This window comes from Pongo abelii, chromosome 22 (genome assembly GCF_028885655.2).
Source record: "Pongo abelii isolate AG06213 chromosome 22, NHGRI_mPonAbe1-v2.0_pri, whole genome shotgun sequence".
Taxonomy (NCBI): Eukaryota; Metazoa; Chordata; class Mammalia; order Primates; family Hominidae; genus Pongo; species Pongo abelii.
The window spans coordinates 23157122-23175544 of NC_072007.2; the positions used below are offsets into that span (position 1 = coordinate 23157122).

General features: G+C 42.0%; 1 protein-coding gene and 2 pseudogenes across 1 annotated transcript; all 3 read left to right on the plus strand.

The window, feature by feature from the left end:
• The first annotated feature begins 2697 nt into the window (after nucleotides 1–2697).
• Nucleotides 2698–3414, plus strand: LOC129052410 (ATP synthase subunit a-like; annotated as a pseudogene).
• Nucleotides 3415–5104: 1690 nt separating this feature from the next.
• LOC129052409 (NADH-ubiquinone oxidoreductase chain 5-like) lies at nucleotides 5105–8272 on the plus strand (annotated as a pseudogene).
• A 6209-nt stretch (nucleotides 8273–14481) lies between these two features.
• On the plus strand, nucleotides 14482–17140 carry LOC100441942 (ras-related protein Rab-6C). The gene has a single exon (XM_054542818.2). The coding sequence runs from the start codon at nucleotides 14950–14952 to the stop codon at nucleotides 15712–15714; it is 765 nt and encodes a 254-aa protein (XP_054398793.1). The 5' UTR covers nucleotides 14482–14949; the 3' UTR covers nucleotides 15715–17140.
• The last annotated feature ends 1283 nt before the right edge of the window (nucleotides 17141–18423 follow it).

The following is an 18423-nucleotide window of genomic DNA, read 5'->3' on the forward strand; positions in this document are numbered from 1 at the left end:
TGAAAATCACCTCGGGGCTGGTAAAAAGAGGTCTTGACCTCTGTCTTTAGATTTACAGTCTAATGCTTATTCAGCCATTTTACCTTTTTCTCACTTCACTTACGTTCACCAACTGTTGACTGTTCTCAACCAACCATAAAGGTATCGGGACATTCTATCTACTATTCAGTGCATGAGCAGGGATAGTGGGTACAGCTTTAAGCCTCTTTATTCGAGCTGAACTGGGCCAACCAGGTACTCTTTTAGGAGATGATCAAATTTATAATGTCATCGTTACAGCTCATGCATTTGTCATAATTTTCTTTATAGTAATACCAATTATAATTGGAGGCTTCAGCAACTGATTAGTTCCTCTGATAAATCCCCCCCCCCACCATATAGCATTTCCCTGCATAAATAATGGAGTTTCTGACTCCTCTCACCCTCTTTCCTACTATTACTTCTATCCGCTATAGTAGAGGCAGGTGCTGGAACCAGCTTAACAGTCTACCCCCCCATCCCTTAGCAGGAAATCTAACACATGCGGGAGCCTCTGTAGATTTAACCATCTTTTCACTCCATTTGGCAGGTGTTTCTTCTATTTTAGGGGCTATTAACTTTATTAGCACAATTATTAATATAAACCCCCAGCCATGTCCCCATATCACACACCCCTCTTCATCTGATCAGTCTTAATTACAGCAGTTCTTCTACTCCTTTCTCTCCCAGTCCTAGCTGCCGGCATTACTATATTGTTAACTGACTGCAATCTTTATACTACTTTTTTCAACCCAGCTGGTGGAGGTGATCCTATCTTATATCAGCATTTATTCTGATTCTTTGGTCACCCCAAAGTCTGTCTCATCTTACCAGGCTTTGGATAATTTCCCATATCGTAACATATTATTCTGGGACAAAAAGAACCATTTGGGTATATGGGCATAGTATGAGCCATAATATCAACTGGCTTCTTAGGGTTTATCATATGGGCCCGCCACGTATTTACAGTAGGAATAGATGTAGATACAAGAGCATATTTCACCTCTGCTACTATAATTATTGCTATTCCTACTGGCGTCAAAGTCTTTAGCTGGCTAGCTACACTTCACGGCAGTAGTATCAAATGATCCCCCACAATGCTCTAAGCCCTGGGATTTATTTTCCTTTTTACAATAGGAGGCCTAACCGGCATTGTACTAGCCAGTTCATCACTGGATATTGTACTACATGATACATATTATGTTGTAGCCCATTTCCATTATGTCTTACTAAAAGGAATCGTATTTGCCATTATGGGAGGCTTTGTTCACTGATTCCCTCTATTTTCAGGTTATACTCAATCAAATCTATGCTAAAACTCACTTTGCTATTATATTTGTAAGTGTGAATTTAACTTTTTTCCCACAGCACTTCCTGGGCCTATCTGGTATGCCTCGACGTTACTCCAGTTATCCTGACTCATACACTGCATGAAATATTATTTCATCTGTAGGCTCATTTATTTCCCTAACAGCAGTAATACTAATAATTTTCATGGTTTGAGAAGCCTTCACTTCAAAATGAAAAGTTCTAATAGTTGAGCAATCATCTACCCACTTAGAATGACTTTATGGCTGTCCACCAACCCATCACACATTTGAAGACCCAACCTAAATGAAGACCTAAGTGAAAAAGGAGGGAATCGAACCCCCCAGAGACTGGTTTCAAGCCAATCCCATAACCTCTATGAGCTTCTCAATAAGATATTAATGAAATTATTTCATAACTTTGTCAAAGTTAAGTTATAGGTTAAGCCGTATATATCTTAATGGCCCATCCAGTTCAATTAGGTCTTCAAGATGCTTCATCTCCTATTATAGAAGAACTACTTACCTTCCATGACCACACCCTTGTAATTGTTTTCTGAATTAGTTCCCTGGTTCTATACATTATTTCTCTAATACTCACAACAAAACTGACCAACAATAGCACCATAGATGCCCAAGAAATAGAGACTGTCTGAGTTATCTTGCCTGCTATCATCTTAATCTTAACTGCTCTCCCATCCCTACGTATGTAATATATAACAGATGAAGCCAATAAGCCTTCTCTCACCATTAAAACAATCGGACATCAATGGTATTGAAGCTACTAGTATACAGATTATGAAGAGTTAAGCTTCGATTCTTATATGCTTCTAACAGCAGACCTAAAACCAGAAGAATGTAGACTCCTTGAAGTCGAAAACCGAACAATCCTCCCAAAAGAAATTCCCATCCAGCTGTTAACCTCATCTGAAGATGTCCTGCACTCATGAACTATTCCCTCATTAGGTTTAAAAACAGATGCAGTCCCTGGATGCTTAAACCAATTTACCTTAACCACTACACGACCAGGCCCCTACTACAGACAATGCTCAGAAATCTGTGGATCTAATCACGGTTTTATACCTATTGTTCTAGAATTAGTTCCATTAAAAACTTTTGAAACTTGATCTATATCCACACCATAGTATCACTGTAAAGTTACCCCAGTGTTAACTTTTTAAGTTAAAGATCGAGAGAAATCATACCTCTCTAGAGTGAATGCCTCAGCTAGATACTTCCACATGACCTATTGTTGTATCAATAATTGTAACTTTATTTTCCATTATTCAATTAAAAATATCAAATTTCATCTACCATACACCCCCTTCACCAAAAATAAAGTACAAAAACATAACAACCCTTGAGAACTAAAATGAACAAAAATCTGTTCACCTCATTTATCACCCCAACAATCCTAGACCCACAGCAGCACTAATCATCTTGTTCCCCTCCACACTCCTTCCAACCTCCAACTATCTAATCAATAACCAATTAATTTCTATTCAACAATGACTAGTTCAACTTATCCTAAAACAAATAATTACACTTAACATTAAAGGACAAGCCTGATCCCTTATACTGATACCTCTAATTATCTTTATTGCCTTAACCAATCTCCTTGGACTCCTACTGGACTCATTTACACCAACTACCCAACCATCAATAAATCTAGCTATAGCAATCCCCTTATGAGCAGGCACAGTAATCACGGGCTTCCGCTTTAAAACTAAAAACTCCTTAGCTCACTTCCTACCACAAGGCACACGCATACCACTTATTCCTGTACCAGTATTCATCGAAACCATTAGTCTATTTATTCAACCAACAGCACTAGCTGTACATCTAACAGCCAACATTACAGCTAGTCACTTACTCATGCACTTAATTGGAGGAACCACACTAGTATTATCAACTATTAACCTTCCCACAGCTTCAATCACCTTTATTATTCTAATTCTATTAACCATGCTCGAATCTGCTGTGGCCCTTATCCAAGCTTATGTCTTTATGCTTTTAGTAAGCCTTTGTTTATATATCAGTACATAATGACCCACCAAACACACACCTATCATTTAGTCAAACCCAGCCCTTGCCCGTTAACAGGGGCTCTCTCAGCTCTCCTAATAACATCCGGCCTAGCTATATGATTTCACTTTAACTCTATTACTCTTTTAACCCTAGGCCTACTAACCAATACACTGACTATATATCAATGGTGACATGACATTATCCGAGAAAATACATTTCCAGGCCATCATACAACAACTGTTCAAAAAGGCCTCCGATATGGAATAGTCCTATTTGTTATCTCAGAAGTATTTTTCTTTGCTGGATTCTTTTGAGCATTCTACCATTCTAGTCTAGCCCCAACTCCAGAATTAGGAAGACACTGATCTCCAACAGGCATTTCTCCCCTCGACCCCCTGGAAGTACCCCTCCTGAACACATTTCAATTACTTGAGCCCATCACAGCCTAATAGAAAATAATCGAAAACAAGTAATTCAAGCACTACTTTTCACAATTATCTTAGGCAGTTGCTTCACCCTCCTACAAGTCTCAGAATACTTCAAGGCTCCCTTTGCTATTTCTGATGGAATTTATGGCTCAACATTTTTTATAGCTACAGGCTTTTATGGACTTCACGTCATTATTGGATCAACATTCCTTACTATCTACCTTCTCCACCAATTAAAATATCACTTTACATCTAGCCATCATTTTGGCTTTGAAGCCACCGCCTGATATTGACACTTTGTAGATGTAGTATGACTATTCTTGTATATTTCTATCTACTGATGAGGGTCTTACTCTTTTAGTATAAACAGTACCATTGACTTCCAATCAATTAGTTTCGATAGTATCTGAAAAAGAGTAATTACCCTAACATTAGCCCTAGTAATCAACACCCTACTAGCCCTGTCACTTATAGCTATTACATTCTGGCTCCCACAACTTAATATTTATACAGAAAAATCCAGCCCCTACAAATGCGGATTTGACTTGTTATCCTCCACCCGCATTCCTTTCTCCATAAAATTATTTCTAGTAGCCATCACATTCCTCCTATTTGACTTAGAAATCGCCCTACTGCTACCCTTACCATGAGCCCTTCAAACAAGTAACCTGACACTAATAATTAGTACATCCCTTATGCTAGTTATCATTTTAATCCTAGGGTTAACTTATGAATGAACTCAAAAAGGATTAGACTGAACTGAGTTGGTAAGTAGTTTAAGCCAAAATAAATGATTTTGACTCATTAGTTAGGATAGAACATGTTTACCAAATGCTCCCATTTACATAAATATTATATTCGCATATACCATATCACTTCTGGGAGTATTAATCTATCAATCTCACCTAACATCAGCAGTTCTTCTACTCCTTTCTCTCCCAGTCCTAGCTGCCAGCATTACTATATATAAATACTACTTTTTTCCTACTATGCCTAGAAGGAATAATATTATTATTATTCATCATAAATACCCTTATAACTTTAAATATACATTTTACCCCAGCAACCGTAGTACCCATCACCCTACTAGTATTTGCTGCCTGCGAAGCCGCAGTGGGCCTTCCCTTACTAGTTTCAATTTCCAACACGTATGGCTTAGACTATGTGCATAACCTAAATTTACTTCAGTGCTAAAAGTTATCATTCCAACAATCATACTGCTACCAATAACATGGTTCTCTAAAAATCCTATACTCTGAATCCGTATAACCACTCACAGCCTAATTATCAGCTTTATTGCCCTATTATTCTTTAATCAATTCAATGACAATCTATTCAACTTCTCATCAACTTTCTCCTCTGATCCCCTAACATCACACCTTCTAATCTTAACAGCCTGGCCATTACCTCTTATAATTATAGCAAGCCAGTATCACCTCTCCAGTGAATCACTCCCATGGAAAAAGCTCTATATTTCCATATTGATCTCCCTACAAGTTTTTCTAATTACAGCATTTACAGCCACAGAACTAATTATATTTTATATTCTCTTTGAAACTACACTTATCCCCACCTTAATTATTATTACCTGCTGGGGCAACTAGAATGCCTCAATGCAAGCACATATTTCTTACTTTATAAACTAGTAGGATCTCTCCCCCTACTTATTATACTTACTTACACCCAAAATATCCTAGGCTCACTGAGCATAATAATAATAACATTTAATACCCAAGAACTATTAATTTCCTGATCCAACAACTTTATATGGTGTGTATAATGGCTTTTATGGTAAAAATACCCCTATACGGACTTCACCTATGACTTCCTAAAGCCCATGTAGAAACCCCTATTGCCAGCTCAATAGTACTTGCAGCAGGACTCCTAAAACTAGGCGGCTATGGCATAATGCGACTTAACCCTTATCCTCAGCCCCCTGACAGAATATATAGTCTATCCCTTCCTCATGTTATCCTTATGAGGTATAGTTATGACAAGCTCTGTCTATGACAAACTGAGCTAAAGTTACTTATTGCATATTCCTCCGTAAGCCATATGGCACTTGTTATTATGGCTATCCTTATTCAAATCCCCTGAAGCTTTACCGTGCAATTATCCTCATAATTGTCCACGGACTTACTTCGTCCCTACTTTTCTGCCTAGCAAATTCAAACTATAAGCGAATCCACAGCCGAATCATATTACTCTCTCGAGGGCTTCAAACATTATTTCCACTAATGCCCTTTTGATGGCTTATAGCAAACCTTACTAACCCTGCCTTACCCACCTCCACTAATCTAATAGGAGAACTCCTCGTAATTGTGGCTTCATTCTCCTGATCAAATATTACCATTATGCTTATAGGATGTAATATATTAATTATAGCCCTTTATTTCCTTCACATGCTTGTCACAACACAACAATGAACACTTACTTATTATATTAACAGTATTAAGCCCTCCTTTACATGAGAAACTAAATTAATATTTATACACCTTTCACCTATTCTCCTATTATCTCTAAACCCTAAAATTATTATACAGTCTATACCCTACAAATACAGTTTAATCAAAACGTTAGATTATGGATCTAATAGTAGAAGTCTGCTGCTTCTTATTTACCAAGAAAGTGTGCAAGAACTGCTAACTCATGCCCCCATGCCCAACAACGTGGCTTTCTCAACTTTCAGAGGATAAGAGCTGTCTGTTGCTCCTAGGAACCAAAAATATTGGTGCAACTCCAAATAAAAGTAATAATCACGTATTGCCATAACAACCTTAATCTCCTTAACCTTACCAATTATTATTACCTTCATCAACCCTTACAAGAAGAACTCGTACCCATATTACGTAAAAATAGCTATCGCATGCACCTTCACCATTAGCCTCATTCCCACAACAATGCTTATATATACAGACCAATAACCCATCATCTCAAACTGGTATTGAATAATAATTCAAACCCTTAAACTCTCATTAAGCTTCAAACTGGACTACTTCTCCATAATGTTTATTCCAGTAGCACTATTTGTCACCTGATCTGTTATAGAATTCTCAATATGATATATAAAGTCAGATCCTAATATTAATCAGTTTTTCAAATATTGATTTTCCTCACCACAATATTAATTCTAGTTACCAACAACAACCTTTTTCAACTTTTTATTGGATGAGAAGGTGTAGGAATTGTGTGTTTTCTACTAACTGGCTGATGACATGGCTGAGCAGATGCTAATACAGCAGCCCTTCAAGCGATCCTACATAATCGCATTGGTGATATTGGCTTCATTTTATCTGTAGCATGATTCCTCACATCCTCCAATACATGAGAGCCTCAACAAATATTTATCCTAAATCCTACCCCCGATCTTCCATTAATTGGCCTTCTCTTAGCAGCAGCAGGAAAAACAGCCCAACTTGGCCTCCACTCCTGACTTCCTTCCGCCATGGAAGGCCCGGCCCCTGTCTCAGCCCTACTCCACTCTAGCACTATAGTTGTGGCAGGAGTTTTCCTACTTATTCATTTCCACCCCTTAATAGAAAATAATGTGTTAATCTAAACCCTTACACTATGTCTAGGAGCTATTACCACTTTATTTACAGCAATCTGTGCTTTAACACAAAATGATATTGAAAAAACCATTGCATTCTCCACCTCAAGTCAACTAGGCCTTAGAATAACCACAATTGACATTAATCAACCACACCTAGCATTCCAACACATCTGCACCCACGCCTTTTTCAAAGCTATATTATTTATGTGTTCAGGATCCATCATCCACAGCCTCAACGATGAACAAGACATCTGAAAAATAGAAGGACTATTTAAGACTTTACCCCTTACTTTCTCCTCCCTTATTATTGGCAGCCTAACACTTACGGGTACGCCTTTCCTTACAGGCTTTTACTCTAAAGATCTCATCATCGAAACCACAAACACGTCATATACCAACGCCTGAGCCCTCTCTATTACTTTCATTGCCACTTCCCTAACAAGTGTCTACAGTATCCAAATTATTTTCTTTGCCCTAATAGGACAACCCCACTTCCCAACCCTAATCAACATTAATGAAAATAATCCTTCCCTAGTAAATCCAATTAAACACCTTATAGTTGACAGCATCTTTGCTGGGTTTCTCCTCAACAATAGCATTGCCCCTGCTTCATCCCCCCAAACAACAATAGCACCTCATCTAAAACTTGCCGCCCTAGGCATAAACATCCTAGGGCTTTTACTGGCTATAGAACTGAGTTCTATAACTAATAATCTTAAAATAAAACACCCATTACAAATATTCAACTTTTCTAACATATTAGGATTTTACTCAATCACAATTCACCGTATAACCCCTCACTCAAGCCTATCTACAAGCCAAAATCTGCATCACTTCTATTAGATCTAATTTGACTAGAAAAGTCCATACCAAAAACAATTTCACAAACCCAAATCACAGCCTCCGTTACTATAACTACTCAAAAGGGCCTAATTTAATCTTATTTCCTCTTCTTTTGTTCCATCCTTTTCGACTTTACTCTTAAGTATTTAATCTGCTTCCCTGAGTAATTTCAATTATAATATCAACACCAGCCAACAACGTTCAACCAGCAACCACCACCAATCAACACCCACAATTATAGAAAGCACCCACACCCACAGAATCCTCACCAACCAACCCTGGCCCCTCACTCTCAAAAATTACTCAACTTCCCATACTATTAAAATTAACTACAACCACCAGCCCATCATACTCAGCTATTCATCAGATTAACACCAACTCTATTGCTAAACCCAATAATAAAGTTCCTAAAACCTCAATGCTTGATCCTCACTCCTCTGGATACTCCTCAATAGCCATCACCACAGTACAGCCAAAAGCAACCATCATCCCTCCACAAGTAAGTCAAAAGCTCTATTAATCCCATAAAAACCCCACCATAATTTAGTACAATAACGCAACCCACAGAACCACTAATAATTAACCCTAAGACCCCATAAATAGGAGGTTTAGAAGAAAAACCTACAAATTCCATAACCAAAAGAACACTTAATAAGAACAAAGCATATGTCATTATTCCCACATGGATTATAACCATGACTAATGATAAGAAAAACCATTGTTATATTTCAACTATAAGAACACTAATGACCATAATACGTAAAACAAATCCACTAATAAAAATCATTAATTATTCACTCATTGACCTCCCCACTCCATCTCATATCTCTATATGATGAAACTTGGGCTGATTTCTTGGCACCTGCTTAATCCTTCAGATCATGACAGGGTTATATCTGGCCATATGTTACACACCAGATACCTCAGTTTCTTTCTCTTCAGTCACCTATATTAACCGAGATGTGAACTACAGCTGAATTATCTGCTTTTTTCACGCTAACGGTACTTCAACATTCTTCATCTGCCTCTTCCTACATGCTGGCCGAGGGTTATATTATGGCTCATTCACATATTTAGAAACCTGAAATACTGGCATTATTCTCTTGCTTACAACCACAGCAATAGCATTTATAGGCTATGTACTTCCATGAGGCCAAATGTCATTCTGAGGTGCTACAGTAATCACAAACCTAATATCAGCTACTCCATATGTCGAAACTGACCTTGTCCAGTGAATCTGAAGTGGAATTTCAGTTGACAAAGCCACTCTTACACGATTCTTCACCTTCCATTTCATCTTACATTTCATCATTATAGCCCTAACAATTCTCCACATTCTATTCCTTCATGAAACAGGGTCTAATAACCCCTCAGGAATCTCATCACACTCTGATAAAAGAGACCCTCTTCCTAGGGAGGCGGTGTGGGGGACTGGTCAGAGTGGTGGGAAAAACTATAGGGAAAGGACACAAACCTTCTGAAAGGTCGGAAGGTTCTACAGAGCCCCAGGAGGAGATTAGCTGAAGGCAGCTGTTCTATAACCCTGAGGTAGAGGGCAAGGAGTAGCTACAAGGGAGTGTGGGGGAATTTTTCTTAAACAAGATTGTTCACTTACATCAACCAGGAACTGACCTTTGATCATCTGTGCGCCTGATGTTACCTGAAAGGGGAACAATAAATGTTAATTACCTACAGGTTGTGCTGGCTCCAGGTTTTCACCATCGTGCCTGCACGGAATAAAAGCAAGCAGCTCCAGCTTCTCACAGCTGCTCTCTGGCCACTGGAGCCAGGCAGTCACCTAGCTGCCTTACACTGCATACCTGTGTCTGAGTACTCATTTCATCCATCAGCCAGGGTCTGTGTGACAGATCTGGCAAGGCAGCAGGCACTGTCTGTACAGAGGGAGAGGGTGGCGTGTGCCTGTGGTAGTCTGTGTTGAATGGGCTTAAGGGGCTGTGACCTTGATTCTTGTTCTCTCTTTGGATCAGGGTCTTGGTTTTTCTGGAGACCCTGACCCCCCTGGAGAAGGTGACTCAGGTGTCTTAGGGAGGGGGAAAGGGAAAAGAGGATGGGGCTTCTATGAGGAACCTCCGTGTGGCTAATGGGCTTGGGTACTGGGAAGCTGGAGACACGGCAGGAGAGGCAGGGGGATGGGAGGATTGGCAGTTTTAGGGGTGATGCCAGACAGGTTGTGGCCTCCTCTGGCCTGGCTTCACCCCTGCAGGGCCAGGACAGTGCTAAGGGTGACTGTGGCAAGGATGGCAAACCAGGACAATCTGTGAATGACCAGTGACTCCACCACCCCCACTGAGCCCCAGCCTTCAGCCCCTTAGCCTTCTTCTATATCCCATTCCTGAGAGGTCCCTTGGCTGGAGGCCAAACACGCACCCATCCCAATTCTTCTCTTCCTAGGCATTCCCTGGTCCTGCTGGGGAGAATAGACCCCCTGGGCCACTAGTCAAGTGGGTGAGTGAGGTGGGCTCTGGGACCTTGGGAGGCAGTCCCTGGGCCATGTGGTAGAGATTGGGCAATGGCTTGTGGGGCGGGCAGGGAGATGCCTGGTATCTGTGCTGTCCCTGATGTGTGCATGGGGGGGCAGGGACATGAGCACATGGGTTTATGAGTCTGTGACATCCTGGGTATGTTGTTCTTGAGGTTTGGTGAACATGTTCTCAACAGCGGTGGTCATGTTTACTGACCAATCAATGATACTGGAGGAGGGACGGGCCAGCTTTTCTGCTGGGCTAGAGGTTAACCTGGGCCACCAGGTGGGGTGTGGGCGACTGGCTCTTCCCCAAATGCACAGATGCCTCTGCGTTTTCACAACAGGACCTCTGCATCTGTGTGTGTGTGCCATGTGTGTGCAGTGTCTGCAATGTGTCTATAGTATGTGCATGTGTGCAGTGTCTGTGTGTGTGTGTGTGTGTGTGTGTGTAGCACAGGAAGGGGAAGAGTGGTGCCTGGCTGCCCAGGCCTCATGTTCTCTCCCTTCCTGTCCCATTTGCAGGGTCCCGCTGGCATGCCTGGTCCCCAGGGCCGATGAGGAGTAAAGCCTAGGTGAAAGAGAGGCTGCCCCTGGGTGCTGGAGCCTCCTCTCTGCCTTCCTGCCCCTCAGGTGCCTCTGTCTCCAGATGTCTACCCACCCCCAACCACGTATCCCATGTTGACTCCTCCTGGGGACAGGGGTTTCCTATAGTTGTTGCTGCCCTGGGGCTCCCAGGCTTCGGGCCCTCCTCCCTGCCTCACCCCTTCCACTTTGATCCCCTGCTCCAATTCACATCCCCTCCGCTGCCTTTCAGGACACATTCCTTGTGTGCGTTTCAGGGCCTCCAGGTGCTGTGGGTGCCTTGGGTTCCACAGGCCCAGCTGGTGCTGATGGTCTGAGGGGCTCTGGGGCTCAGTGTGAGTCACTGCAGGCAAGGGCTGGGCTTGGGGAGGAGGGTGAAAAGCCCGGGGAGGAGTGCAATGTGGGGTGCTCCTCCCCATCCCTGAGGTCCCCTCAAATCTGCAGGGTCAGCAAGGCCAACCTGGAGCCACAGGCCAGTCTGGGCCTTCCAGTCCTGTGGTGAGTGACTGGGATGGGGCTGGTGAGGGGTGAGGGTGGGCACCCTGGGGCAGCCAGCTAAGGCCCTGCAGGAAGTGGGAGGCGATGGGAGAATCAAGTTTCCTCCTCTCTCTGGAGAGAGGGACTTCCTGTCTCCCCAAAGGGACCCCCAGGGCTTCCTGGCTTCGGGAGCGATGCTGGAGCCGAGGAAGAGAAGGTGAGTGACAGACACATGGCCAGGTGTGTCTCCCATCACCCTCAGCCCTGAAGCCTGTGGGACTGACTCTGAGGGGCCTGCTCTGCTCCAAGCCCCCAGCTGCCAGGCCCTGGGGTCTGTGCTCAGTGAGGGCCACCCACAGACCCTGTGCCCAGGGCATTCTCTGTGTCTTGGCCTTTCTCCCCCATCCACGTGACTCTTCCTGTGTTCCCCGACCACCTGCTCCCTTCTCTAGGGGCCACTCAGGTCTCACTGGACTGATTGGGCCCCCTGGGGGAGCAGGGAGAGAATGGGGATCAGGGTCTTCCTGGCCCTCAGGGCTTCCCCGGACAGAACGGGAGAGGTGAGTACAGGGCCTGGTCCTGGAGGGTGGGGGGAGGGGTGGGGAGTGGGAGGATGGGGTTAAAACTCAGCTGTGGGTGAGGGAGCTACTTTTTAAAATTGTATGTAGAGATGGGGTCTCATTACGTTGCCCAGGATGGTCTCCAACTCCAGGGCTCAAGCAGTTCTCCCACCTTGGCTTCCCAAAGTGCTGGGATTACAGCATGAGCCACTGTGCTGGGATGACATCTATTTTCTAAAAGCAACTCTACTGGGAGATTTATGCTGAGGAAAGTATGTGGTTATCACTGGACTCAGTGCCCATGGTGGATAACTTCTTTATTTTTTTTTCTTTGTAGAGAAGGGATCTCGCTTTGTCACCCAGGCTGGAGTGCAGTGGCATGACCACGGCTCACTGTAGCCTCGACTTCCCTGGCTCAAGTGATCCCCCCAACTCAGCTCCCCCAGGTAGCTGAGAATACAGGCATGGGCTACCACAATTGTCTAATTTTTTTTTTTTTTTTGAGACAGGGTTTTGCTCTGTCGTGCAGGCTGGAGTGCAGAGGCATGATCTTGGCTCACTGCAATCTCTGCCTCTCAGATTCAAGCATCTCCCGCCTCAGCCTTGGGAGTAGCTGGGGACTACAGGTGTGTGTGGGTGAGTCTGGGTGTGTGTGGCTGAGTGCAGGTGTGTCTGGGTGTAGGTGGGTGAGTATGGGTGTGTGTCTGTGTGTAGGTGAGTATGGGTGTGTGCGGGTGTGTGTGTGTAGGTGGGTGAGTATGGGTGTGCAGGGGTGTGTGTGTATGTGTTTACATTGTGGTATGTGTCTGTTAGGTGCCGCCATTAGGGGTTTGGAATAGTGAGGACCATAAACTTGTAAACATTTCTACATGCCTGCCCCATAAGAAGTGTACCAAGCATGGTCAAAAGTAACTAAACCAAGTAAACAAATTAGATATTAATTAAACAATGCTGGGCAGGAAAGAAGTATTAAAGGCCAGGTAAAATGAAGAAATATAACCAAATAAATGAAATTTTAAAATTAGTAGAATGAGACAGGAATACTTTTTAAAGTTTTTAATTTCTGGTGAATATCAGTATATAAAACTAAGAATTATATGGCTGTCAATTGACTAAAAACAGTACTTAAGATTTCAGCTAGTGAAATAGCCATATATGATCTTCTAATTCCATTTTTCTGTCTCAAGAATGACTTGTTTAAATAATTTTGTTTGAATTGTTACATTCTCATCTTGAAAGAGCTTCACAAAAGTTGCATGAGAATCTGGATTGTCATAAGAGGTCTGATTTTTTTAATGGTATGTTCGTATCTCTGTTATGTACATCGATGTCAAACATTCATTTCCTGAGCTGTTCTCCAGAACAAAATTTGACTTGTAATGAACACTCAATAAATGGTTGGTTGGATAATCAAATCAACACCTTAGTTTCACCAATTTTCATTTCATATAAAAGTGACTGATCTTCTATACTCATCAATGAAACAGAGAGATGAGGGAGGGATAGCAGTGGAGACTAAGAGGATGACAAGCAGACCTCATTCTGCAGTGGATATGCTACACTCTCCACTTCTGAATGCTTGGAAACACTTGCCATACTCAAAAAATATTGGCATTTCCTAGGCAGAAAATGGGAGTTAAAGACAGTCCATATTTCTATATTACAATAACTTACACTATACTACATGGACGACATACATTTCTAAGCTATTCAGTTCATAGAAAATGTAGATACATTTAGGTGAGCAAGATGCAGGAGAAGGGTTAATCAGGCTGAGTGTGATTGTGAGATTCAGTCTAATATCTTATACAATTCTTGTGTAATTGTACCAGTTGACATATCTGTTCAAATGCAAGGTGGGAGAGTTTTGCAGGAGCTACTGAAACTTCCTGCATGATGTCAGGAGACAGGCTGGTCCATGTGATTAGGCCACAAGTGTTTGCTTAATTGCGCCTTAGGAAAGTTAGGTTTCTGACCTCTCACAGAGACTGGGAGATAGGGACGCTACAATTTATAACATTTCTATTTAATATATATTTAATAATACATAATAAAGTATTTAAAATGTCAATTTTGTCTTTTTTCTAGTTTGCAATATTTTGTTTTCACCGCCCCATTGTTTTTAGTACATATGTTTTGTGTATTTAAAAAAATGTGTTGAGGCGCCCTGGCTCGCCCCGCGCCGCGCCAGAGGCTGGCGCACTCAGCAGGCTGGGCTGCAGCGGCGGCGGCGGCTGTGGAAGCCGAGGCGCCGCTCGTGAGAGGTCCCAGATACGTCTGCGGTTCCTGCTCCGCCACCCTACGCCATTCTCCCGCAAGTCTTGGAGCCGGGTGCGGAAGGAGGGAACGGCCCTAGCCTTGGGAAGCCAGAGCACACCCCTGGCTCCTGCCGACACTGCCCTCCTTCCCTTCCCAGCCGCCGGCCTCGCTCGGTGCTAGGCTACTCTGCCGGGAGGCGACGGCGGCTGCCAGTCTGTGGAGAGTCCTGCTGCCCTCCAGCCGGGCTCCTCCAGCCGGGCTCCTCCAGCCGGGCTCCTCCACCGGGCCTTGCAGGGGCCGAGAGAGCTCGGCGCCCGCCCTTCCGCGCGCCTTTTTCGTCAGCCGGCCGGAGCAGCATCGGTCTGGGAGGTCTCTGGGCTGCGGCGGCGCCAGCTCCTCTAGTTCCACCATGTCCGCGGGCGGAGACTTCGGGAATCCGCTGACGAAATTCAAGCTGGTGTTCCTGGGGGAGCAAAGCGTTGCAAAGACATCTTTGATCACCAGATTCATGTATGACAGTTTTGACAACACCTATCAGGCAACGATTGGCATTGACTTTTTATCAAAAACTATGTACTTGGAGGATGGAACAATCAGGCTTCCGCTGTGGGATACTGCGGGTCAGGAACGTCTCCGTAGCCTCATTCCCAGTTACATCCGTGATTCTGCTGCAGCTGTAGTAGTTTACGGTATCACAAATGTTAACTCATTCCAGCAAACTACAAAGTGGATTGATGATGTCAGAACAGAAAGAGGAAGTGATGTTATCATCACGCTAGTAGGAAATAAAACAGATCTTGCTGACAAGAGGCAAGTGTCAATTGAGGAGGGAGAGAGGAAAGCCAAACAGCTGAATGTTATGTTTATTGAAACTAGTGCAAAAGCTGGATACAATGTAAAGCAGCTCTTTCGACGTGTAGCAGCAGTTTTGCCGGGAATGGAAAGCACACAGGACGGAAGCAGAGAAGACATGAGTGACATAAAACTGGAAAAGCCTCAGGAGCAACCAGTCAGCGAAAGAGGCTGTTCCTGCTACTCTCCCATGTCATCTTCAACCCTTCCTCAGAAGCCCCCTTACTCTTTCATTGACTGCAGTGTGAATATTGGCTTGAACCTTTTCCCTTCAGTAATAACGTTTTGCAATTCATCATTGCTGCCTGTCTCGTGGAGATGATCTATTAGCTTCACAAGCACAAAAAAAGTCAGCGTCTTCATTATTTATATTTTACAAAAAGCCAAAATATTTCAGCATATTCTAGTGATAACTTTAAAAATTACATACATTTTCTTAACATTTTTTTCTTTTTTAATGTTATGATAATGTACTTCAAAATGATGGAAATCTTTACAGTATGAGTATGGCTTGGTTAACGAGCAGCATGTTCACAGCCTGCTTTATCTCTCCTTGCTTTTCTCACCTCTCCCTTACCCCATTCCCTATTTCCCTGTTCTTACCTAGCCTCCCCCCACTTCCTCAAAACAAACAAGAGATGGCAAAGCAGCAGTCCGACCAAGCCCACTGGAATTATCCTTTAATTTTACAGATACCACTTGCTGTAGGCTATGGGCCAAGATGTTCAGAATTATTCTTGAGCACTGATATAAATTATTTAGATCTTCTTTGAGGTCAAAATTCAGCGATCATGGTAGGCAGTGCTTGAATGAGAAAAGCCTCCTGGTGCATCTTCAAAATGAGTCCTAAAGAACATACTGAGTACTTACAAGTAGCAGAACATAAAATGTATTTCTGACTAAAACAAATGGTCCTTTCACATGTGCTTTATTAGATTCTGGGAGAGAAAAGTAACCAAGTGCTTCATGAATAATAGGTTTTTAGTATTTAATTCTTCATGGTAAGATAATGAAGTTCTAATGAACTATTTCTCCCAAGGTTTTAAAATTGTTAAGAGTTATTCTGTTTGTTTAAGAAATAAGAAACCTCTTTAAGCAACAGATTTTGCTTGGGTTTTCTTTTTTAAAAAAATAATACTATCAGGCAAGACACTGTAAAAATTTAATTCCTTCCAGAAGAACCAGTGGAAGAATTTAAATTTGGCCCTACGATCAAAACTACTGAATTAGCAGAAATAATGATACCTAAAGCTTACCAACAAAAGAACCCTCAGCAGAATAGCAAAAACTTTGCTCAGGACATTTGAGGGTCAAATTGAAGACGGAAACCGGAAACCGTTTTCTTGTAAGTCCCTAGAGGCAGATCAGGTAAAGCATACATACTAGAGGGAAAGGAGAGAATGGAAATAAAACTCAATATTATGCAGATTTATGCCTTATTTTTTAGCATGTTTTAAGGTTGGGTCTTTCAGGCTGGTTTTGGTTTGTATTAGATCTGTATAGTTTAATTAACTAGTGATTTAGTTTTATATTTAAGCTACGATTAATCTTTTTTCTTTGGTGATATTTCTTTGCTTTTTTTTAACAACTTTCAATTTTTAGATGTTTTGTTGACTCTATTTAGAGCTTCACCATGGCAATATGTATTTCCCTTAAAACACTGCAAACAAATATACTAGAAGTGTGCCCTTTTAATCTTTACTAGTTATTGTGAGATTGCTGTGTAAGCTAATAAACACATTTGTAAATACATTGTTTGCAGGAAGAAAACTTCCAGTTACAGGTCAGGAAAAGCCTGCTGAATTTATGTTGTAAACGTTACTTAACACAGTATAAAGATGAAAAGACAACAAAAATATCTTCATACATCCTCATGCCCTCATTGCAACAAAACCTTAAACTGGGAGAACCTTAGTCCCCTCTCTTTCCTCTTCCTCCTCCACTTCCCACTTATTGTCACCTTGTAATATTCAGAGAGCACTTGGATTATGGATCTGAATAGAGAAATGCTTACAGATAATCATTAGCCCACATACCAGTAACTTATACTTAAAGATGGGATGGAGTTATAAAGTGCTTTTATAACACAATATAATTGCTAAAGGCAAGGGTTGACTCTATTTTATTTTGACATGGCATGTCCTGAAATAAATATTGATTCACTATGGCAGATGGGTCATATTCTTTATTTGGAAGAAGTCGTGACTTCTGACATGGGAGTGATTGTCTTCCTACACTGTTGCATTTGATTCTTTTTATGTGTTTTTAAGAAAGTAAGCAGTTATACTGCTTTTAATATTGATTGGTCTTTTTATTTGTCTTGGAGTTCTTCAAAGCAGTGAAGTGTGTTCATAGTCCAGATTTTTTTTTAGTAAACACAATTTTGCTGCCAAAAATATATAAATAAAACACTAAAGAAAACAAAAATAAAAAATGTATTGAAAATATTAGACCATCTCCATTTTTACCGCCTTCCCTTTTTACCTTTTACTGCCATTTACATCCACACATCCACACACACAACGCGCACACACATACCGACCAAATTAATTTAGATGCCAGTTCGAATTATACTTATAATCCTCCCCCCCACACACACCTTTTTTTTTTATATGGAGTTTTGCTCTTGTTGCCCAGGCTGGAGTGCAGTGGTGCAATCTTGGCTCACCACAACCTCCGCCTCCCAGGTTCAAACGAGTGTCCTGTCTCAGCCTCCCTAGTAGCTGGGATTACAGGCGCCCACCATCAGGCCCGACTAATTTTTTTATTTTTAGTAGAGGCGGAGTTTAAACATGTTGATCAGGCTGGTCTTGAACTCCTGACCTCAGGTGACCTGCCCACCTCGGCCACCCAAAGTGCTGGGATTACAGGTGTGAGACACCGTGTCCGGCCTTATAATCTTTTTAAGAAGAAAGAACATCCTTAATTTTTTGAAGAGACTATTCTGTGTCCGTTTTATAATTTTTTGGCCACCAAAAAAGATATGTCCAATCATAGACACAGTAAATATAACAGGTGGTAGTTTCAAATG

Bases quoted from the DNA above. Each gene is read 5' to 3' on its own strand.
- LOC100441942 (XM_054542818.2), top strand. From the start codon at position 14,950: ATGTCCGCGGGCGGAGACTTCGGGAATCCGCTGACGAAATTCAAGCTG.